The following is a 24,720-nucleotide window of genomic DNA, read 5'->3' as shown; positions in this document are numbered from 1 at the left end:
GACAGAATATGAAAGAAATTATTTCTTATCAATTTAAAAAGACATAGTCGTCTAGTTTTTTGTGAAATGTCATTTAGTAATTTATTGGTATTCAATGACAGTTTAGTACTACAATATCTTTGGTAGGTATTCGTGAATGTTTTAATTATTGCTTAGATTTAATTTATTATTTTTGTCCACCCTGTACTAATTGGAATCAACTTGTGATACATTTTAGGAATCAGCTCAGCTCGAGTAATCGGAAAATTGAGACAAAATGTGGGTGTTCCATTTAAAAAAAATGACGGTGACATCATTACTCGAAAGTGATTCACCCTGTATTTTAGATTATTGTTTTAAAATACGGTAAATTAAAATCAAAAATCGACGTGTTTCAGGATTATTTGTTAAAATAGTCTGTTTAGCTAAAAATGAATTTGTTCCATACTTTACGGACACAGTGTACCTATGTAGGTAGAACCCCCTTGGTTTCAAGTTTTTTCGTTTACCAATGAAACACCTTGTATAATTTTATATATTTAATATATTGATTTTTAAGACTGATTCGTCTCTTGTGATTTAAGTTGATAAACTTTATCCTAACATAATCAAGTGAATTGTGATTTGGTGGTCGCGGATCGCGGTGGCCATGCAATTGACTAATCTATGGAGTTGAGGAAAGTGTTAGTTATTGTTCGACATGAATGAACCAATTGCACGCTATATATTGATATAATTAGAAAAGTATTTTTCGATTGAAATTGAACAAATAAAGTAGAACTTTCCCACTTTAGTGAAACCTTAAAAAATAACCTATTGGTAAATATTTTCCACTGCTAATCAAAAGCCTGGCAGTCTGGATGTACAAAGTCAAAAAATTAATTATATCAGACTCACCATCAATACCCGATTAAAATGTCCTTCTCCAGAGGATTCGTCTATCGATACAAAACTATCAATTTATCACTAACAGGCCAACAGCACCAAAGAACATTAAATCACTTTATGAACCTCAATCCCGTATTAATTATCGTCCGTTATGAATATTAAAACTATCGCTGACAAAAAGCTGTCGACGGTGTTTTCACCTTTGGATTTTCGCGGTTCACAACTATCCCGTAATGAAGTTCGCTGAAAGACTAGCCGTGCACTTTTTCACACTTGCTGTCAGCGTTCACCATGACAGTTTCCGTGCTTTTTTGGTCACCCCCACCCTTAGCAAGTTGACTTAAGCCGAATGGGCGGAGTCGTAGATGGTTGCCAAGAGATGTACAGTCAAGAGTAAAGGATGCTGTGAGAGGAAATCTGAAACGAAGATGCTCGTCTTTCTTAGTAACTATTGTCACAATCGGTTAATTTATTTAGTTAAGTCGAACGGCGAATTAATTTTTGTTAATTCCTGACAAGTTGACATTGTAATAATAATTTCACAACTTTCAATTGCTAGCTAGCAAGGTAAAACGAAATCTTAGCTTCATTTTCAATTTCTTTCTTGCTCGAAATGTATTGCTGTTAGAAGTGATACATCTTGAATAAAAATAATTGATATTATGTTAACCACTCGAGAATTCGATGAGTATAAAAGAAATCTTCAGAATGTTTTCTGTCAGATTGAAATGACAGATTAAGAGACATGAAATAGCTCATACAGCGACAAAGACAAGGTTCTAGTGTCTAAGTGTCTCTCAACGATCATCTCATGCGAATTGTTAAGCCAAGTGATAGGTACAACAGAACTGGTCAGCAGGGACGACACCTGACATTTCAGCGCCCCGGCAAAATAAAATTTCACCGCTCTGCTTTGGCTGATTTATATAATTTTTCTTTGAAGGAACCTCTGCTATTCCTCTCAGGCAGCTCTTCAATTTCATATGAAATCGTATTTTTCAACTCAAAATCATAAAGTTGCAGAAAGTCTTGTTTTATTAACTGACTTTGCGCCCTTACAATTTGGCGCCCCCGCAAAATGTCCGTAATGCCGCTCCTGGCCCTGCTTGGTAGAGAGTAGATGTGGTCAACCACAACCAATGAATAACGATACCGAAATTGTGCATTATTCGAATTTCTCGAGAATTTGAATAATCGAATTATAGGCATATACGGATTTTTCAACTTTTTGATCAAGTATGTGAGTTCCTTCAGAAACCTTTGCAAGAAAGTATCTTATTTCGTATCTAGATAATCTCGCAAAGTAACCTTGACAGCTCTGTCAACTTAATATGAAAATATAATTGATTTATATGAAATAATATTCCAATTTCCAATAAGCATTCAATAAAATCAAAGATATCGATCCAAAAAACTTATTGACTTATCTTTACAAATTCAATCATAAGTATATATTTTTATCTTTTCCCCGGTCCGCTCCAGGGGCCGGCAAAACAACATTTTGCTGGAGCGGCAAATATTTGAGGACGACAGTTATTACTTTCTCCCATCGATCCGAATTACTGAAAGAATGTTTTGAATAAATATTTTTTGATTTCAACGAATTTGACACATGATTTTTATATCAAAATAACTAATGTTGGGTGTGGGCATGGTTTCTAAATTTTTAAAAACATTAAACTCTTATTCATATAAAATCTTTATATAACATACATTTGGGTAAAATGGTAGTATACCTATACATGTTCCCAAATAAACTGATCCACATGAGTTAGGGATATTGACTTAAATTGCAAAAAAATATAGTTTAAATGAGATTTTTCATATTAATATGATTTCAAGTTACAGGAAATAAAATTAATTTTAGCCTGTAGGTCTGCAGCGTATGCAGGGTGGGTGGTTAAGAAAAATCGAGTAAAATAACGAAATTTTATTCTTAGAGAATTCAAGAATTTTAAGACTATCGATACAATGTATGGCCTCCACGGGCACCAATAACAGCTTGACATCTTCTTTGCATACTACACATGAGGTTGTTGAACATTTCTTGAAGAATTTAGTTCCATAAACGGGGCAGAAGCTCTCTCAGATCATTTAAGGATTCTGTGGTAGGTTGATGATTATCTAATCTTCTTTGGATTATATCCCATGCATGTTCTATGCAATTCAAATCTGGTGAGTGCGGAAGTATTGGTAAATGTGGAATACCAAGTTATCGTTTAGAAATTGAAAAGTTTCACCAATACATCGTGAAAATTTGGCACAACATTGTCAATGACATGCTATCTATAGTGTAAGTGGGTCATATTCCCAGGACAAATGTGTAGATCTGTGCGCCTATTGAAACATATCCCGGCCCATACCATGGATTCATCTGGATTCATCAGTGAAAAGGACACTACGCCAATGATATGTTGCCTTGCCCATTCCAGTCTTTGACGCTTATGGTCACGTGTTAATGGAACTCCTGTTAATAGACATCTAGAACCTAGATTCACCTCTCTCAAACGTCGTCTGATGGTTTCGATGGAAACTTGGACCCCATCTGCATTTTGAATAGTATTCCGTAGCATTCTACACGTAGATGTAGGGTTTCTTCTCGCCGAAACGGTGATGAAACGATCCTGAGCAGGTGTTGTTTTTCGTCGCCCATCACCAAGCCTTGGTCTTTCCAACACGGAACCTGTCTCCCTGAATCTATTCCAAAGTCGAGATATCTCACTTAGGCTGACTTGGAGCCTTTCCGCTACAACAACCTGCATGGGCGCCCGCAGGGGGGGGCCAGGGGGGGCCATGGCCCCCCCTGAGATTTTGATAACCTCATTTTTCAGCACAACACCCTCAATATTACTTTCTCAATCCAAAGGGCAAGGAAAAAAGGAAGGTAATGGATTCACAACAATTTTCCAGTTTTCAATGGAATTACTATAAAGACATCCATAATATACTATACACATATCCATAATCCGCAGAGGTATTTTTTTCAATTGAAAACTTTTTTAGACGCGTTGAGCACTTCTTGGGTGAAGAAAAATCGTGGAACCGAACGCAATCCACGCGTGTCAATAAAAAAAAAACATCTTATATATACTCTCCTTTTGTCTTCAATAGATGAATGTAAGAAAAAAAGTATTGGAGAAAATCGAAAAAAAAATTTACAGATTATAAAAACAAAAGTTTTTTGCGGAACTGAAGATATTATGCCTATACGAGAGAGCAACAAGAACTCTAGAAATTTTAGTGATCTTTTGAAATTCAGAGTAGACGTTGGAGATAAAGATTTAGAGATCCATTCATTCAACGCAGCTGGTTTGAATTTGGACAAACTTGTAGCACAAGGATATGATGGAGGCTCAACAATGGCTGGTGAAATTCTCAGGGTTCAAAATATCATAAGAGACAAGTACAAGATAGCAATTTATTTCCGTTGTGCCTCCACTAGGTTGAATTTAGTAATAAATGACATCAGTAAAATAACTGAGATTCGTAAGAGCATTGGAACCGTTAATGACATTATAGTCTTTTTTCGAGAGAGTACCTTAAGAAGAAATCTGATTCCAAATATTCCTTTGTTTTGTGAAACTCGTTGGTCAGCTAAATATAAATCTTTGCAAGTTTTCACTGAAAACTTCAATACTATATTCAAAACTCTTTTTGCTATAAAATCTGGAGAAATCTCAATGAATTCTTCATCAACAAAAAGAGCTGCTCAGTTATGGGCTGCAATAAACTCTTTCACTTTTGTGATTTGTTTGACGGTAGCAAGTAAATATTAAAATATATTGGAACCAATAGCAAATACACTACAAGGTGTTTCTATTAATTTGGTAGATTTTCACCGTCATATAAATTTAATTATAGAAATATGTGGAAAACATCGCTCAGATGATGCATGCTTCACAGAAATTTCTTTCAAAGCATCAACTTTTGCTCTGAATCTCAATATACAGATCGGAAAACCACGAATTTGCGGTAGACAAATATATAGATCTAATTATGAAGCAGATTCAGCTGAAGATTACTTCGAAAAATCTATATTCATCCCATATTTAGATCATTTGATTTCAGCCCTTGAAACGAGATTCTTTTTTCTTTCTTCAATTGCCAAAGAATTCAAAATTATTGAATATTGAATCTTTCGCATCTAAGGTCGGCAATATGTATAACATTGAAAATTTAGAAAGTGAATTGAACATTTGGAATGAGTATTTATCTAAATCACAAATGGATGAAAACATAAAAATTGAAGATCTTATCGGACAATGTAAATTTTATCCTGCTATCAAAGAATGCCTTATTCTTCTCCTTACATTTCCATGTACTACTCGTGCTATAGAGCGTAGTTTCAGCGCAGAATTAAATTTTAGATCAGAATAAAATATGCCTACTCTGTTGTATAACAATTAAGTATTTTGTCTTCAGAATTAATATTTTTTTTATGAGTTGTTTTTTGCAATTTATGATTTGTTAATTTTGATAAAATACTTGTTTGTTGTTTTCACATTCTGGAGCAATTCTGTGCTATTTTGAATCTTATTTTAGTATCATGTTTTAAACTCCATTGTTTACGTCATTCACTGTATATTTCAAGATTTATTATTATTCTTATGAACATAGTTTTATCGAGCATGTATGTATATATTTTTCATTTCGTTATTACTCGTTGTTTTTTCTTTATCAGCAATTATAATAATTATTTCATTTCGTTCTCCATATTTTTATATTTATTTTTTTGTAAATTCTTCCATTGAATGTGACTCTTTTTGAAGAGAGTTACCGTATTATTTCACATCACCCAATGTTGTTGATGTTTAAAAAAAATGTTGAAGTGGAAAACTTCATAATTTTTATTTTGCACAGTCCTCCCCCCACTTATGAATATAAATACAGAAAAAGAAAGAAACGGAATACTAATATCGCTTACGACAATCATGGACGCCTTATCAATTTTCAATAATTTTCATCTTTTGCCCCCCCTGAGAAAAATTTCTGCGGGCGCCCATGACAACCTGAGTTAGTCCACCCTGTAGCATTCCGATAGCCCTATTAGTCTCAGTGTATGTTAATTCACCTCTTGGCATTTTCAGAAAACTCGTTTCAAATCTAAGCCGTTGATAAACTGACTCCATTTCAAAATAAGAACATTCATGAAGCATATGCAAACAACCAAACTTCAGATAAAAGGCGACCAGATTGACGAAATGTCTCATACTGATTTTTATTGGATCGATTCAAGTTGTTATTGAGTCTCAAATGATTTTACAATGATTTTGTCGAAGATTACATACTTTTCAAAACGATTGAATACGATATCCCTAACTCTTGTGGAGCAGTATATATATTCATGGTGGAAACCGTGCAAATAGGCGTCAGGGTCTGTACAGTACAAGCGTGTTTCAATTCGTTCTCTGGGCGTTATTTTCTTGAAAAAGGATTTTAAATACCTTTTCAGGATTTGAAATTTTTTGAAGTCAAGGTGTGATTTCGATATTTTCGCCAATTGATAATATTTCTCTCATACAGTCCACCTAATGGAACAGTGAAACGCTCAAAAAGGATTTTGTTCGGCATATTTTTATTTCCCCATAAAGAGTTTTCTCTTTGGTTCTGGATTGAAACTTAAATTTTCCTTTATTCTGAAGAATATTAATTAAAATACTCTAGGTGTCAATTCCTTTTCGGTATCTTTGGTTCCTTCAAATCATAACTATACTAGTCCTCAACTTCTAAAGTAAAATGTTTACGAAAACCTCAGCAAAAACTCAGCTACTGAAAATAAAAGGAGAGTGAATATTCAAAAGAAAAGTGTTTGTATGTACCTATATCGAGAATAATGATCATTCAAGGAAAAATATTTCATACTCATCTAATCCTAAAATTGTTACACTGCAGGTAATCTTTCGAATGTATAGAATAAAATAATCACAGGGAAAAATCTGTTCAACCAACAGCTTCTCTTGCAATCTATTCAAGTTGTTTCACTGAAGTTTAGGTAATACTATTATTTATTCATTATAATACAGAAGAAAGAGCAGAGGACTAATCCTATAGTGCTCAAATTAAAAAAGAAACACAATGAAAAGATGAAATTAAAACTGAATCTACAAATGAATATTTCAGCCAGTTCTTGAAGGTATTGGTGTTCGTGGTGTGTGCTGATATCACTTGTTCCGGCAGAGAATTCCAAGCATGGAAACCCCCTTTTAGCAAAAAGTACTGTCTCTGAGTTATCCGAAAACCACCCTACGAAAGCTTCAAAGTTTGTTTGAAAAATCTTATTATTAATATGATCTATCGAGGTTATGAATCGAAATAATAATAATTATAATAATCTTTATTTCCAAATATAATATTATGAAATTCACAAATTGAGTGGAAATGGTGTCAATACATGATATAACAAAAAAGAAAGAAAACAGAAAACCAAAAATCAACTCTTCCTAACAAGCACATATTATCTACCTACTCACTATATTCAAAGACTTAAAGACATTAACCCAGCCCAAAATATTCCTTCAAATAGGTATACTGTTCCTTATACATTAAATGCCATATATTTTGGACTATTTTCATATAACGTTATAGTCTGTGTCGAGGATATCCCAAATTATTACGTTTTGTATGGTAGGTACTCATGTTTCAAAACAAAATCATCCATTAAACTATGTTTTATAAAATAAACAAGTAGGTACCTACTTCATGATCAAAAAAATGAAATATTTTTCTCTATTTCAGTATAGTTGTGAGTTCATTATAGTTCTAATAACAGTACTGTAATGAACTCATTACAGCATTGTTTTCAGTTATATTTTTCGTTTTGTGGTTGTCTACCCAGACTTCCAATCCTATCAAAATTCAACACACGTCAATTGTCTATGTAATATAATTTGTATTTAGTGAAATGATTTGCGACATTATCGCAATTTCTCCAAATTCTGGTGATGTTAAATCGAGTTCGTCAGACATAATTCACGAATTTAATGCCTTATCATACCTAAATCACTTCAAAATCGAAACGTACGATTCCAATTCAAATTCCGTAATCTGTCAATTTTCGTAACAGTCACACCAACTGCCAAGATACAATACAAATGTCACTAGGATGTATAATCTGAATTTTACATTGAATTTCGACAATATTTCATAGATCTTGACTGAAATAGAGAAAAAATCGTCTAATAAATACTCATTGCAGAAGGCAATTCCAACACTCATGCGTTCGAAAATTCGTTCCTTCGTTGCTCGTTTTCGAATTTCGCATTTGTGTTAGAAGAGGAGCCATTCTGCAACTTGTTTTAGAATAATGGTACTATTCATGATGCCCCTGTCACTATCATAAACTGCAATATAGAATTTGCAGTTATTCCTTATGCCACCAAGTGTACCTATTTAGTTCAAACCTTTTTCATAATGCTCATGTAAGTGGATTCGTGTTGTAGAACGCATCCAACACTTTTACCCAAGACTGTACGGGCGGTCCAAAAATAAAACCCGCCTTTCTACTGAGCATCTTTCAACCAGTGGCACGCTGCCTCTTCCGACTCCAATAAATCAACTGCCTATACAAACAGTCTTGAATTCACAACGTTGTTCCAATAAATTTCCTTCAGAGCCCGGTCTGGAACATCAAAAGATGTGAAGTTTATAAGGGCGACCTTATTTATTGAATGAACTCTTTTTCCACATGTTTGGCTTTTTTCTGGGACGTAATTAATGGTCTGGGATTCATCAGACTGTTCTCTGTTTTACGAGTTGAGGGAACGAGGTATTTGGGAAAATTTTCATCGAGATCATTGAAAGGTGCAGGTTTTTTTAAGTGTTGGCAAGAAACGATTCTGAAATTTTATTACTTGAACAGACATATTTCAACCAGATCAAAAAGATCAAAAGGATATCAACTAATTTAGAGAGAGAGTATTCTTTTTTATATGGAAAGTATTGAATAATGATAATTTTTGATACACTATCGTCATCCATGAAGAAAATGAAAAGGATACTTATATGTATAATTGATAATGAGGGGAATAAGGATTGATATCATCACGCTCACAGAGTTCATACATATTACTTGGAACCAACCGTAGGTATAAAATTTAAAATGTCCTCCTACGATTTACGAACCAAAGTTTACTTATTTTTGCATTATTTCTGATTTTGCATTTTGCATTTTCCATTAAGGGTTTATTCGTGATCTGCCAAAGTTCAACTACTTACTCCTATTCCCTCAGCGTTTTTTAGATCCCACCACTTTTCAAGCTGAGTAAACCAGTTTCAAATGTTCCTCTGATTTACCTCACTTTTTTACCACATGCAAGAATTCAATAGTATATTGTGCAACAAGTGGGAAAAGTCCAACTTTATCGCGAATGTAGAAGTTTGTGGCAGGAGCCTGAAAGGCGAGTGCCGCAAACACACGAGCGAGAAAAGGACTTTCTCCACATGTTGCACACTATGCTTTTCCTAGAACTGCACAAATTTCAATAAATCAAGTAATGGACTTGATTCAAATCAAAATGGCCTTCGTTGAAGGTATGTGCTAATTTATTGCGTTTCCATAGAAACGACTCAAAAGCCCAATTTCATTGGTCTACCAAACGAGGTCTGGGAAAAGTGCCGTGAGAAATAATATTTCCCACAGTATGAGCAATATATAGTTTTGAAATTGAGTGAGCTATGAAGAATACGCTACTTTTCATAGCAGTTGTATGAAAAATATTCTAATTCTAGAAGAACCGCATTTTCAGGCTTTGACACGACTCTTGTATATTACTTTCATGTGAAAATTCATAAAAAAATAAATGTTTATTCGGAAAGTTATGTATGCATATAATTATTCTTTAATGTTCTTATTCTTTTTTTTTTTCATTCCAAAAAAATTAATCGCTGAAACGCTATAGACCCCTCTTGTAAGTACTAGATTGGTTTGATTTCGATGGGGGAAGAAGTAGAAATAAATGCTTTCGAAGGAAAAGCAATTCAACCGAATATGCACTATACATATACATATACTATAATGTGAAATTCCCAAGACCTCAATATGTCACATTCTTGTGGTCTTATATTTTGATGAAATTTGTTATGGATATTCGATTTGGGACATAAATGGTTTCACAGAAATGTCTTCTGAATATAGATACGGAGTGTGTTGTGCATGTGCAAATGTGATATCACTCTTTTCTCTTTTGAACTGAAAATAAGATTTCCAAGATCACAATTGGTGAATGAATGAAGAGAGCTCAAATCTGCCGACTTCACATGAGTACTTTTCTCAATTAATTTTCAAAGGACAACGTATAGGAATGCCATTTTTATTGATAGAGTATTTTTTCACTTCATATTCGAAATTTATCCCTTCAAATTGACGTATTTGATTCTCAAGCTGGGCTAATAAACACTGTCGGCCTAACACAAATTTTACCTTTATCGGAGTTACATACTTTCAAAGTTTCCGGGAAAAAAATTTCTTTTTCAAATTTACTATTATATGAATTCCGAAAAGTAATCATTCAAATTGTCGAAGGATTTCTGAATTTTATCTGGAATTAATCCTAACATTTATTATGTAATTAAAAGTAAAACCATTCAATCGAAATGTTTTATCTATTATCGAATAGGAATCATAGCCAAGATATTTCTGTTTTTATCCCATCGTATAACAATTAACCAATTGACCTTTTTGTGTTGCCAACGGTTCTAGTTACTCTTCGAGTAATAAATAAAGCCTCACCTCGATAATAATCCAACTTGTTGACAGTTAGAAATTTGCTAGTATATTGACCTTTTAAAAAAATTATCACGTCAGTTTTGGTATGCTATCTCATGTCTGACTGTATTTTATATGTATATAGGTACCTATATCCTCCAGAAAATATTTTATTCTAGCATAATTTTATTGAAACAAAATCAACAGTCCCACAGCAGGGATCACAAAACTCTAATCGACTACATCATTGTAGTATGAAAATTATGTTGGGGACAAAAATAAGATGAAATCCAAAAAAAAATTTATAAATCACCATGCATGTAAAAGTTTTGTGAACCCTACTACATAACGCGACATTCTGACTACTTTGCAGATCAAATTGTTCAGGAGAACACCAAATCATTGCGATTATACCTTGGATTTTGTGGGACTTCTGTTTCAAGAACACGATATACTTCACTAAACCTATAACCTGCTATTTTTTAAGGTTGCGGGTATCTATTTCATATTAACCTTTTGAATGTTTTTTGTTCATAACTCTTTCACGATTTCTATCATCTGCTCATTGTTGAGTTTGTTTTGTCCATTGAGTATTTTGTATCTTTTTTCATGTACATGTTGATTGTTTATTCACTCAATAACTATTTCAGGTAATTTTGTCAGTTGCCGAAAAATATAGATGTTATCACCTGAAGCTATGGTAGCTGTAGAACGCCACATAACAATGCTGCGATTTATTTATATCAAAGTAGCAGTGGATAATAAAAATAAGTGATATTTGTTTTATTTATTTATCAACTCAATTTTAAATTGAGTGTTTGAAATGGCCCTTATTTACTTCTATATGCAATCGATATCTTTGTATTAAGTTTCTCTTTAATATGTCTGGTTTGTTGTTGAGAATATCAATTTCTTCGTTTATTATGATTTGAATATCTTCAATATTTTGGTGACGGTCCATAAATATATATTCCCATAAAAAAGGATGCAATGGAGTTAGGTCGGGACTGTTAGGTCAGAGAATGGTTCCGTTTCTGACAATCCACATATTATAATTTGCATTGAGCTAACGGCTAACATACTATGAGCTCATGTTTCGTTTTGTTGCCATATTAAGTTTCTTAACATGTTTAGGTAATAGACAAATTTCAACAGTAGATTTTCAATGAATTTTCATTGAATTTTCGCAACCATAAATTTTCAGTAGGTAAATCTTCAACAATAAATTTTCAATAAATTCAAACAATGAATTTTCAACAATAAATTTTATAAAGAAATGTTATAAAGAAACTGCAGCATTGTCATGTGGCGTTCTACAGCTATCTTAGATTTAGACGAAAAAATCAATATTTTTCAAAAACTGACGAAGATAACCTTGATAAAGTATATATATTTAAAATCAGAAGAAAGAGCTCTACCGATCAGAAAACTAAAATACAGGGTGTTCCATTTAAAAAATACCAGTTCACATAAAATTGTTATGTTTATAATGCTTTGTTGCAATCCCCCATTAAAATACATCATATTTGACAATTCAAACGTTTTTGTAGGACCAATATTAACCGGGATAGCTATTGAGTAAAATATAAACAATCACCCTGCACATAAGTCTATCTAGTGCTATACATATACCTATAATATTTCAATTCAATCACTTCTATCACAATAAAGATATATGTGTTGATATCAACTCTTTCTTTCTGTATACGGGAATGGCCTGGCTCTTTTCATAAATTTTTCATTTAATGAACCATTCGTACATTTTACATATCATCTAACACAAGCACTTCTTGCATTATTCTCTATATGAGGTCTTTTCATCGATATCTGACTGCTATTCATGTATCATTCTTGGATTTTTCAGATATCGTAAGCAGATGTTGTGAAGTATAGGTACTAGAAATGAGACTTGAAGCACTTCTGCTTCTATTATATTGGTAAACACTGGGTCTCCTATTTTGACGTAGCAATTTCTGTCTCTCCACCCCCAGTCTTATTCTCTCACAAGTTTTGATAGTTTAGCCTGCCATCTTCATCTTGTGGCAATTCCTCCGTCGCAAACTAGATTGAATGCTCCCTCAGCATCTAATAGCTATCACTAGTCATGTGACGGATCTGTTCTGTACCATATTTGATAAGCTTCAGTAGTTCTCTGAATCCAAATTGCTCAGGTGATATCAGATTCAGTGCTTCCGTTTCATCGCTTAGTTTATTTGCCATGATTCTATCAACTATTTTCTAAGGGCTGGCAGTGGACTAATTGGCCTGTATATATTTGTGGGAATTTTCCGTCTTCCCTGGCTTATTGGACAAAGTAATTTTTGCAGTTTTCCATATTTTTGGATAGTGTTCTGTTCTTATATATTCTCTTCATTGTTATATAGTTAATTATGGCTTCTATTTCAGCGTTTCGGATTTTTAGAGTTTCGAATATGCCATCAAACCTACTTCGTGCACTAGTCGAATTACAGTTTTTTCAAGCCGTAAGCAGTTTAGCATCTTTCATGCTGAATAGTCTATGGTGTCTCTAAACTTAACGTTCTTCAGCACTTGGCCTAGTTCATTCAGCTATTTCTAGTTTTCTTCCTTATGAGCTTATTTTATCGATTTTGGGGTTTCACCATGTGGATGATTCGGGGCTACTCTTATTCCTTTTTCTAGCTTTTCAACTTAGTTTCCTGGTGCCTTTTATTAATTACATATCAATATCATACAAACATTAGTTCTTTTGTGCTTTCCATCTAATCAATACTAAATACCTACTTATTAGGGATGATTTTAATTGCTCAATTTCTAATTTATTGATAAAATAATGTTACCTATTATTATCATCCATCTTACCTATTTCTTAGATTCTTTGATGTCCTTGAGAAAATGATATATGAGATGAAACTTCAAAATTCAATATAGAATCGTATATGTGAAGTTTGAATAAATCCTCATCAACCAGATTTATTCATTATTTCATTTTAGTACATAATTGCTGATAATTTTTGCTTATTCAATTCGTAAATAAAAGCTATATTATGTTCAATGTACTAGCTAGCCCTTCTGTTCATCAGTTTTGGGACGTTATGCTCCCTCCTGTTATTCTATACTCTGAGGTTGAAATATTCTCCAACATTTGCAATGGCCCATTGCAGCGTTTTCTGCTGTTATCCAAAATCATAGGGCGAAAAAGCCTTCAAAATTTTGGTCCTACAAATGAATATTTAAATTGAAAAAAGAAGTTTGAATTGAAATTGAATTTTCTCCTATTTCCACCAAAGTTTCAGCTGATTTAAGGGCGTAGATTCAGAATATGTAATCAGATATTAAAAAAAAAATATATATTTCGAGCTATGGCGGTTTGAAAACGTGAAAATTCATCAAATCATATTTTCCAAACTATTCGTAGTAGATGATTAAAGGTTACACCAATGTATTAGCAAAAGATCAATCTTCTTGTAAAAATCAACAATTTTATTGCCTAGGATCATTTTTTAAGGAGATACAGCTATTCAAAGTAGGTCAGAATTTTTGAGAAATTCTCGAATAATTAGGATATGTCGTCAAAATACGGACCGTAGGGAACTATTCATTTCATATTCGCAATCTACGACCTCGAATTAATAAAACAACGGACTTTGATAAAGACATTTCTTGTTTTGATGGAGCTTTGAAAAAAAGCCGAAATTGGTATTTTTCAGAATTTCCCTTACAAAGTTTCGTCGTACGTACTTCGAAACGTTATGAGAACACCTGATTTGAAAACATCCATAAAAATTATACGACTGCACCAGGTCCGGCGCGGACAATTTTGGTGCCTGAAGCAAAGAATTTTTTGGCGCCCCTGCTGAAAAAGTATCAATAAACCCCCCCCCTACCCCCTAAAAAAAAAACATCACCTGCCTCGATATAATTCGCCATTTTTTATTTCTCTAGCGATTTTGTTAATCGTTTCCTTTCTAAAGTCGTTTCTACTGGGTTTCTTTTTTTTTTCGGACATTTTTACCTACAATAAATTTCTGGATTTCTTCGACGCCGATGAACAATGCGTAAGTAATATATCTGATACACACATTCACAATCGATCACATATGATCGATTAAAGATTACCTATCACACCACAAGATACATAGGGCGGTAAGGCATGCAAAGCTTCGAACTAAATGAGATTAAAAATATATGTTCCGCTGAAAACATTTAGCATTTATCAGTAACTAGTTTTGAATTCAGAATCGTAGGAATTTTTCATATGTTGAATGTGTAAACTACTTCCACGTGATTCGAAGTGTTGTTTTTCGTCTTTGTGAAATACATTCCATAACTCATTCAATTAGGCAATGATGCTTATATTGGTTGAGTTGCCAAATGTTATTTATTGAACAGGTGGCTTAGTAAAGACGGTTTGGAGGGAATATTGATGAACGCAGCAAAGCTGACCAACCTCATGTTGTTTTTAAGATTCAAGATTATATTTTTCCAGAAATATGAAAGGGCGGCCACAAACTGGGCTAAATTGCTGCCTATCGAAAAGAGGCGCCTGAAACAGTCGCTTTCACTGTTTCACCTCTAATGCCCGCCATTCACGAAGCGTTTTTTCGAGCGTTTGGTAGCAGGCGACCAAGAAGCTTGCGTCGAAATGGTAGCTAGTCTGCCATAATGCCATCCCTTGCTGCCGTCGAAACCTGCCAATCGAGAGGTTATTTTATTGAGTATCCGGATCGGATTTCAGATGATCACAGACAGCTGGCAATTTATCAGGTACCGTCGGAACTTCGTAGCGTATCTACCAAATTCTTGTGCAAAATGAAAGAATTTTTGATAGGTTTCATCGAAATATTTAGGCAGACAACCTGTCGATGGAATATCAAAAATAAAGCCCATGGGGAACTAGTAGAATATTCCGAAGGAAAATTACAGAATGAAAGAGTAGATGTAAATTTCTATTTGGTCGATATCGTTTTCCATCGTTATTGACAAATCTTCCTCTACATTGAAATAAACATTCATTAATTTCTCTTAAAATATACTCGTTTTCTTTAATATCAAAATGACAGCTCTTTTTGGAAAACCCCTTCAGTATAACAACTGATATTTTAGCTAATTTCATTTCAAATTAGCTGATAACATTTATAGTTTCCGACATATTCTTGATACGACTTTCGCTTCGTGAGTGGCGGCATAACGCCGGCCCTGGATTGCAAGATCAAATATAGAGGTCAATTGCTCTCCCTATAAATATTCTCACTTTTTCGACAGTCCAACCAAGAATAAAATACCCCTATTTTTTATCGCAAAACCGCCAAAGCCGGGCTATGAACTCCTTGTTATGCTTAATTACAACGTACCTAATCAATTATTCATAATAATCCTATTTGGAACAATGGTAGGGGAAATGCGGTCAAAATGACATACTGTTTAGTTTTTCAATTATACATTTTTAGTTATTTCAATAATACTCCCACTTTGGTACTAAATACTAACTTTGGTTAATTGTTTTTAAGTATTATAAGCTGAAAATTGAATTGAACTGAAAAATAAAAGATAAAAATTATTTTGACTTTCAACAAAATCCGTTTTGTCCGTATACAAAGGACAAAATGACACACTGACACTAGTAATGAAGATAACGACATACATAACATTCAAATGCAAAATTCGCAAATCAACGTTTTTGTTCTTTTCGAGACAGTAGCAAACGATGTATGAGTCATTGAAAACACTGAATGTAACGTAGTCACTGTTCACCAGGTTTGAAACGAAAAAAACGTCACTGCAATTAATGCAAGGGCACTCATCATCATCCTCATTTTTTTTCTCAATTATAAACGGTTTAGTTTTTTTTACAAGATATATACCAGAAATTTCATGTTCTATTACGTATATCTAGTGCATGCAAACTTTGTACAAAATAACATGGAAATGAGCTAATTAGTTCCACGTGAAAATCAATCTATAAAATTCCATATTATTTCAAAAAATATATTTTCTTCTTATGTATCGGACAAAATGACATACTCTGTCGTTTTGTCCATCGGTATAGTATGTCATTTTGTCCAATACATACTTTTTTTGATATTGAAGCACAATTCCAAAACAAAGCCAATATTCATATTATACATATTATTACGTCATAACCGTAATAACAGGAAAACATTCAATATACAACGAATATTGTCACGGCACTCTCCAGACAACTGAACAAAAATTCAACCGGCCAAAACACATTTGTGGCTATTGCACCAGTGAAACGGACAGTAGGATGTCAATTTCTTCGCAGGATTCCTGAATCTCTCTAAAACCCGATTTATACGGCGCAATTTTGAAAAAAATTAAAGGTTCATTTTGTCCGCATTTCCCCTACTAATTCTGAATATAGTGATTGCGCCATTCGACTAAATCCCACGGAAGTCGAGTTATTATGCGTTCGCAGAAGATATCGAAAAAAATTTAGCAGTAGGTACGTCGATCAATTATTATTGCCAATTATATAAAAACAACAACCGCAATATTTATGACCCATCTTTATATAAGCCAATTTATTAATTAATTATATTAGATTCATGAAATCAACTAATTAGTATAGGTACAGAAAAAAATCGAAATGTTTTTATTGCCATTCATAAATTGATGTTTGGACCACATTTAATAAAACTTTAACAGCTATATTTTAATAAGTAGTAAAATAAGAGCATCGAAACAACTTTATAATTAATCAGGGCGATATCGTAGAACAACTATCGTAACAATTTTGGACAAGGTGTGATTATATTCGAATATTTGAAATAAAATGGTTATTTTTAAAACAAAAAAACTATTTGGTTCTACAAGATGACCAGATTGGGCACATAATTAGAGACAAAACATTCTGAGATCATTTGAATAAAATTGCAACTAATAACATTCTTTTTCGGGACTTATCATCGGCGAACTGAAGTTTTATTGGGTCACATTCTTGTTTCTCCAGCGTGCTTTTCAATATATGAATGTGGTGATGTCACGAGGTTTTCTTGTCTTGGATACGTTTCAATTCGTTTGGGGACGAAGAAGGATCGTTCCCATGAAGCGTTCGAAATAGGTATGTATATTTTTATTATCTAATTTGAGCTCATCTAGAAAGCCAAAGCAACTTTTTCAAATATTTCAACTCGGTTACAAATTTATTTTATTATTAAAATTAATTTGTAACCGAGATGCTTTGGCTTCCTAGATGAGCTCAAATTTTTCTTGAATCGTATTTTTGTTTGAAGTTTCACATAATCGATGGAAATTAATAATTTCATTCTTTCATTTCGTGACCATATATTTCAAAAACAAATTATCGAATGATTTTACAATTTCCTTCATATATCATATAGCAACAGAATTAAGTCATTCATCATTTTAATGAAGAGGAAAAACTGACTTGAACTCAGAAGTTTTAAAGCGCTTATATTCATATAAATTTTCCAAGAAATTTTGTGATATAATTTAGATGTTATGTATGTATGACGATTTCCGCTCGAAGAGTTACTCTTTCCGGAATTAAAGCTTGTCTTTCATGCAAATATATATATATAAACATATATTCCCTTGAAAAAGATGATAATCCCAAATTGAATTTTTGAATTATTGAGTAATTCCAATATTTCCTATTCAATGAAGCATCAATAATGGAAATGAAAAGAATTAACCAAACAAAAATGGAACATTTTTCAGTTCCTGTTGACAGTTTATTACCGTCATTTAACCTTTCACATCACGGTTGACTACACCATTATGAGTCCATACAGATTTACCAAATATTTTTCTCGCCTGTTTGAACAATATCTACTTTTCCTTCGTTATATACATATATTTTCATCATTACGATTTTATGATATGTGGGGTTGATAATATCATAAATAATGGTGTCAACAGAATTATTTTTCTGATTGCTTTATAAAGAAAATGAAAAGAAAGATTAAAATTAGTATATTAAAAAGTCATTTATACAAGTTACGTATTCCAAAATTATTTCTTATTTACAATTTATAATATATTTACAATATTGAAAATTATTCGTCAGTTTAATCACAATCAGAGTCATTTGAATAATCAATATCAGATTCGTCACTGTCACTGTACGTTTCAATCATAGCCGGCACACTATTCGCTTTCATAGGTAAATCATTATCGAAAATTCCTTCGGATTGCTTTTTATTATTGTCGAAATCGGGCCATATATTGTCCTGCTTGTAGTATTTGATATGTTCATTTGTCAAAATTCTAGTCATTTCACCCTTCACTTTAACACCTTCTTGGATGGGTTCTATTACTATGAAATTTCCTCGTTTGATCCAGAAAAACTTCCTGAATTTCATCGGCATCGACACCAGGAACCTGCTTTTATCAGCCGTCTCCACTTCATGAAGATTATTCCCTTTGCTTGCAACGACTTTCACTATTTGTTGGTTCTTTGTTGGTGGGGAGTAGTCGTCTATCTCTCTAAGGACGTGCTTTCTTTTAGTTGCTCGTGACATATCTGCGAAAAAAATGGTTTTAATTAATAACATTTCCCAATGATAATGAGATAATTACTGTTCAAAATACTAAATACGGAGAAATTAGAATTAAAGTTTAATCAAAATTGAAAAAATCAATCCTCACAACAAATAATTATCGCTCTTATTCAACGTAATAAACAAAAAAACAAAGATGATACTTGGGAGTTTATGAGAACTCCTTTCACAATAGCCTTTTCCCTCCGATGAAAAACCCACTAATTATACCTTAAGCTCCTAAAGTACGGAAATTATTTTTTAATGAATTTAAATTTCCAGATCCAGTCCTATCAACAATTTTATTTGTTACAGAAATCAATAGCCTTTTTGAAGTAAATGTTAAGGTACGTACCTGCTGTTTTCTCGTAAAACCGATTCCGAAGATCCTAAAGCCTCGACTACTATATAAATATTTTTCACTTCTGTTAGTTTTCACTTGGTTGTAGTTACTCTTTCAAAGTATGCTGTAAACTGACTAAATTTTTTTGGGACCTGAACATTATACCAAACCTCCCTGCTTGATTATTCATAAACAATTGGTCATGTCATAGTAATTACAAATACTAATTTGATGTTATTGTTCAGAATCGGAAATAAAGCCAGGTAAACTTAAAATATATTCAAGTAATGAGTTTGAAATTGATGGTGCCTAATTGCTGTAATCTTCTAGATAGAAGATTTACAAAACAAGTATGACAACTTCAATCTAAACAAGAAGGTCAAAGAGCTCGCGGGAATGAATAAAAGAAATACTTCAAATATACTCCTCGACAAAGAAGGAAATATCATAATGGAAACTGAACAAAAACTAGGGCGATGGAAGGAATACATAGAGGAATTATTTTATGACCAGAGAATGGAAAATACCCCTTCAGAACATCAAGATGGAGATGTGGGACCTGAAATAACTAAGTGCGAGGTTGAACATGCACTGGAATCCATGAAAAATAAGAAATCTGCAGGCCCAGACGAGATACCAAGTGAGTTACTTAAATTAATTAACGACAAAAACATAGATATTTTGGTGAGTTTATACAACACAATTTACAATACAGGAATTATACCAAAGGAAATGTTAACATCAACATTCATATGTCTACCGAAAAAAGTTAATGCCAGAGAATGCAGCGACTACCGAACCATAAGCTTAATGTCACATACATTAAAAATTCTCCTTAAAATTATACATACCAGAATACGTTCCAAACTAGAACTGGATATAAGTGAGAGTCAATTTGGCTTCCGAAATGGGGTTGGCACAAGAGAGGCATTGTTTTCTCTCAATGTGTTGACTCAGAGATGCCTGGATGTTAATCGCGACCTCTATATCTGCTTTATAGACTATAATAAAGCTTTTGATAAGGTAAAACACGACCAACTTATAGACCTTCTTAAGAACAAAAACCTGGACAAACAAGATGTAAGATTAATTTCAAATCTGTATTACAACCAACGGGCCACAGTAAAAAATGGGCAGGAAAGATCTGAGGAAGTGGAAATAAAGAGAGGAGTCAGGCAAGGTTGCATACTGTCGCCCTTGTTGTTTAATGCGTACTCGGAGCAAATTATACTAGAAGCCTTGGAAGGTGAGACAGCTGGTATAAAGGTGAATGGAGTCTTGATCAACAACATCAGATATGCTGACGATACCGTAATAATAGCTGAATGTCTGAAGGATTTAGAGAGAGTTATGGACAAGATATTAAGATGTAGCGGGAAGTACGGACTTTCTCTTAATGTCAAAAAAACCAAGTTCATGAAAATCAGCAAGAACAATGACACAAACGAAATGCTGCTGGTTGGAGGTCAGCAGGTCGAAAGAGTAAAAAGATACACTTACTTAGGAACACTTATAACAGAAAACAATGACTATACCGCAGAAATAAAAACTAGAATAGAAAAAGCTCGTTCCAACTTTATAAGAATGAAAAAAGTCCTGTGCAGCAAAGATCTGACATTGCATCTCAAACTGCGATTGGCAAAATGCTATGTACACAGTGTGCTCTATTATGGGGTGGAAGCATGGACGCTAAATGCAGATGCAATGAGGCGTCTTAACTCTTTCGAGATGTGGACCTACCGAAGAATTCTGAGAGTTTCGTGGAAGGATCGTATCACCAACATCGAGGTGCTAAGAAGAATCGGTAGAGAAAAAGAAGTTGAACGTACCATCAAGGAGAGAAAGTTACAATATTTGGGACACATAATGCGAGGCGAGAAGTACAATATGTTACGATTAATAATGCAGGGGAAAATAGAAGGCAAAAGAGGCGTAGGAAGAAGACGAATCTCATGGCTGAGAAATCTGAGAGAGTGGTTTGGATGCATCTCAAAACATCTCTTTAGAACCGCTGTCTCCAAAGTCAAGATAGCTATGATGGTTGCCGACATCCGCCGCGGATATGGCACTTGAAGAAGAAGAAGAATTGCTGTACCTAGCCTTATCAGCGCACTTCAAAATGTCATAGCTATCGGCGTCTTACAATAAAGAACCCACAAAAAAGAGGATCCGTGCTCTGAAAATTGAGCTATTTTTTTATTCCTCATACCGCACATTTTTTGTCGAAAAAATTGTAGACTAATATATTCAGTATTTTTTCTGATATATTGCTGAGAGGGCCTACAAAAAAGTGGATCCAGAAACAGCAAATTGAACTATTTTCAATCCTAAAACAAAGAGCATATTTTATTCGAAACTATTATACAGTTATATATTATTATTTTTTTGATATATTTCCGAGAGGACCCACAAAGAGGTGGATAAGGGCGCTGCAAATTAAGATATTTTATTCCTCAGAGAGCATATTTTTTTTCAAAACAATTATAGTCCATTATATTTAATATTTTTTTCGATATATTTCTGAGGGGGCCCACAAAAAGGTGAATCTGGGAACTGCAAATTGTGCTATTTTCATTCCTCAGAGAACATTTTTTTTCCATACAATTTTAGTCTAATATATTAAGTGATTTTTCGTTAAATTTCCGAGAGGACCCACAAAGAGGTGGATAAGGGAGCTGCGAATAGAGCGATTTTAGCTCCTCATGGAGCATAATTTATTTCGATACTATTATATTCAGATATAGTCTTTAGCATTTTTTTGGCTTATTTTTTTAAAACTATTTCAGATAGGCAGGAAGACAACGCTTTGCGATTTACTCGCCTTTTCCACTATTGTTGTACTACCTTTTATGAAATAAAAAGTTCTTATATTGATGATAATAATTTTCGTCATATATACTAGTGGAATAAATTAAAGGATCGAAATAAAATTCGTATCAATGGTCGTATCTCAATTTGAAAAGAAGCTTTTTGAAGCTTGAAGTTCATTGTTTAGAGATCTCATAATGAAAAAATTATTGAAGCAACGTGTACTGCTCAATCCTATAAATAGAGTATCTAAAATATCTGCGAATTTTTCGCATATTTGTTCTAGTTCTAATTCTTGGACATTTTTTTTCCAACTTAACCACTACATGGATGAGATAACTTGTTCATTCAGCTTCAATATTCCGTTTTTTAAATTTCGATACGAGCACTTCTCGCTGAAATATCGAACCTTGAATTGAAAAGGGCCTTTTTGTCTTTAACCATCAATATCTCACCAATCAATGATTGCGCAGAAAATTAAGGGGATGTTTTGAAATCTTGAATGAATTCTCTACAAGAAGTAGCTATGGTTTTTCCGGAAAAAATTTTTTTTCGTTCTCTACATTAATTTGAAAAAATGATAAAAATATTGCTCTTGGAGGCTTCTTGGATAATCAAGCGCTGAATTGAAAATATCGAAAAAACCATCAATGTTGAGAGAATTTCAATTCAATCCATGTTCTGTTTCATTTGATGGAATTTTCAAAAAATTAAAGGATCACGATTTTCGATTCGAAATCTTAAGTTTTTTTTGTATTCTTATCAATAACAGAACAAAACAATAACAAAACTCATGAAATATTTTTTTTGAAAATTAAAAAAAAGTTTTTTATTTTTCATTTTTTTTTCATTTATTGAGTCCAAATGAATCTATTCAACATATCATTATCATTTCTAATGCGATTCCGTAATTTAATCCCATGATTTTGATGATAGAAACCAAATTAAATTAAAAATAAACTTGATATACCCAAGGAAATTTCGATCTACTTGCTTTTCAGAAATTGCATATCTCAAGTTTTCATCTATAGAACTCCTACAACGCTAAAAAAGCCAGTTTGTTCTCAAAACGAATTTGCAAAATTTGAAAATAATTGTTGACTCCCAAACATGGTTAGAATGCGTGGTCCTTTAATTTCTTGAGAATTGGATCGAATGAAACAAAAAAAACCGCTCCTTAGATTGAATTGAAAATCTCTGGGATTTTTTTCTTCGATATTTTCAATTCAGCGCTCGATTATTCGAAAAGCCTCCAAAAGCCCTTTTTCTATCAACTTTACAAATTAATGTAGAGAACGAAAAAAATTTTTTTCCGAAAGTACCATAACTAAGTTTTGTAGAGAATTCATTCAAGATTTCAAAACATCCTCTAAATTTTTTGTGCAATCATTGATTAGTGAGATATTGATGGTTGAAAACAAAAAGGTCCTTTTCAATTCAAAGTTCGATATATCAGCGAGAAGCGCTCGTATCGAAATTTTGAAAAAATACTATTGAAGCTGAATGAACAAGTTATCTCATCCCTATAGTGGTTAAGTTGGAAAACAAATTTACGAGTCTGTAGACCAAAAATAAGAACTGAAAGAATTTCGCAGAAATTTTTGATATTGTATTCATTTAGAATTGCTTGAAATTTTTTTTTTTGTTCTACAAGAACAGACGGAATGACCAGATAGGGCACATAATATGAGAAAAAACATTCTGGGATTATTTCAATTAAATTGCAACTGATAACATTTTTTTTTCGGGATTTATTATCGGAAAACTGAATTTTTATTAGGACACAAACTTGGGTTTCACCGTTATATAGATTTTTTCAACAAAAATATTTTATGATTTGTGAGGTTGATAATATAAATAATAATAGTGTGAGCAAAAACAACTAAATTATTTTTCAGTTTGCTTAATAAACAAAATAAAAAAAGAAGATCAAAATTATTATTTTAAAAACTCATTTATACAATTACTTATTTCGAAATATTTTCTTATTTACAATTTATAATATATTTACAATATTGAAAATTATTCGTCAGTTTAATCACAATCAGAGTCATTTGAATAATCAATATCAGATTCGTCACTGTCACTGTACGTTTCAATCATAGCCGGCACACTATTCGCTTTCATAGGTAAATCATTATCGAAAATTCCTTCGGATTGCTTTTTATTATTGTCAAAATCGGGCCATATATTGTCCTGCTTGTAGTATTTGATATGTTCATTTGTCAAAATTCTAGTCATTTCACCCTTCACTTTAACACCTTCTTGGATGGGTTCTATTACTATGAAATTTCCTCGTTTGATCCAGAAAAACTTCCTGAATTTCATCGGCATCGACACCAGGAACCTGCTTTTATCAGCCGTCTCCACTTCATGAAGATTATTCCCTTTGCTTGCAACGACTTTCACTATTTGTTGGTTCTTTGTTGGTGGGGAGTAGTCGTCTATCTCTCTAAGGACGTGCTTTCTTTTAGTTGCTCGTGACATATCTGCGA

General features: G+C 33.1%; 2 protein-coding genes across 2 annotated transcripts in view; both read right to left on the bottom strand.

Moving 5' to 3' along the window:
• The window catches only part of LOC123674814 (T-box transcription factor TBX10-like), a 39,983-nt gene extending 38,813 nt beyond the window's left edge, over nt 1-1,170 (bottom strand). The window contains exon 1 of the mRNA XM_045609903.1: nt 877-1,170. The gene's annotated coding sequence lies outside the window, so the exon portion shown is untranslated. The remainder of the gene's footprint in view (nt 1-876) is intronic.
• A 17,422-nt stretch (nt 1,171-18,592) lies between these two features.
• On the bottom strand, nt 18,593-19,533 carry LOC123676289 (probable RNA-binding protein EIF1AD). The gene is made up of 2 exons (XM_045612099.1): nt 19,430-19,533; nt 18,593-19,058 (listed from the first exon to the last, which is right to left on the bottom strand). The coding sequence occupies exon 2, from the start codon at nt 19,054-19,056 to the stop codon at nt 18,604-18,606; it is 453 nt and encodes a 150-aa protein (XP_045468055.1). The 5' UTR covers nt 19,057-19,058; nt 19,430-19,533; the 3' UTR covers nt 18,593-18,603.
• Nucleotides 19,534-24,720: the final 5,187 nt, after the last annotated feature.

This window comes from Harmonia axyridis, chromosome 3 (assembly GCF_914767665.1).
Source record: "Harmonia axyridis chromosome 3, icHarAxyr1.1, whole genome shotgun sequence".
In the NCBI taxonomy this organism is placed as follows: Eukaryota; Metazoa; Arthropoda; class Insecta; order Coleoptera; family Coccinellidae; genus Harmonia; species Harmonia axyridis.
This window is presented reverse-complemented; position numbering and strand designations above follow the sequence as displayed.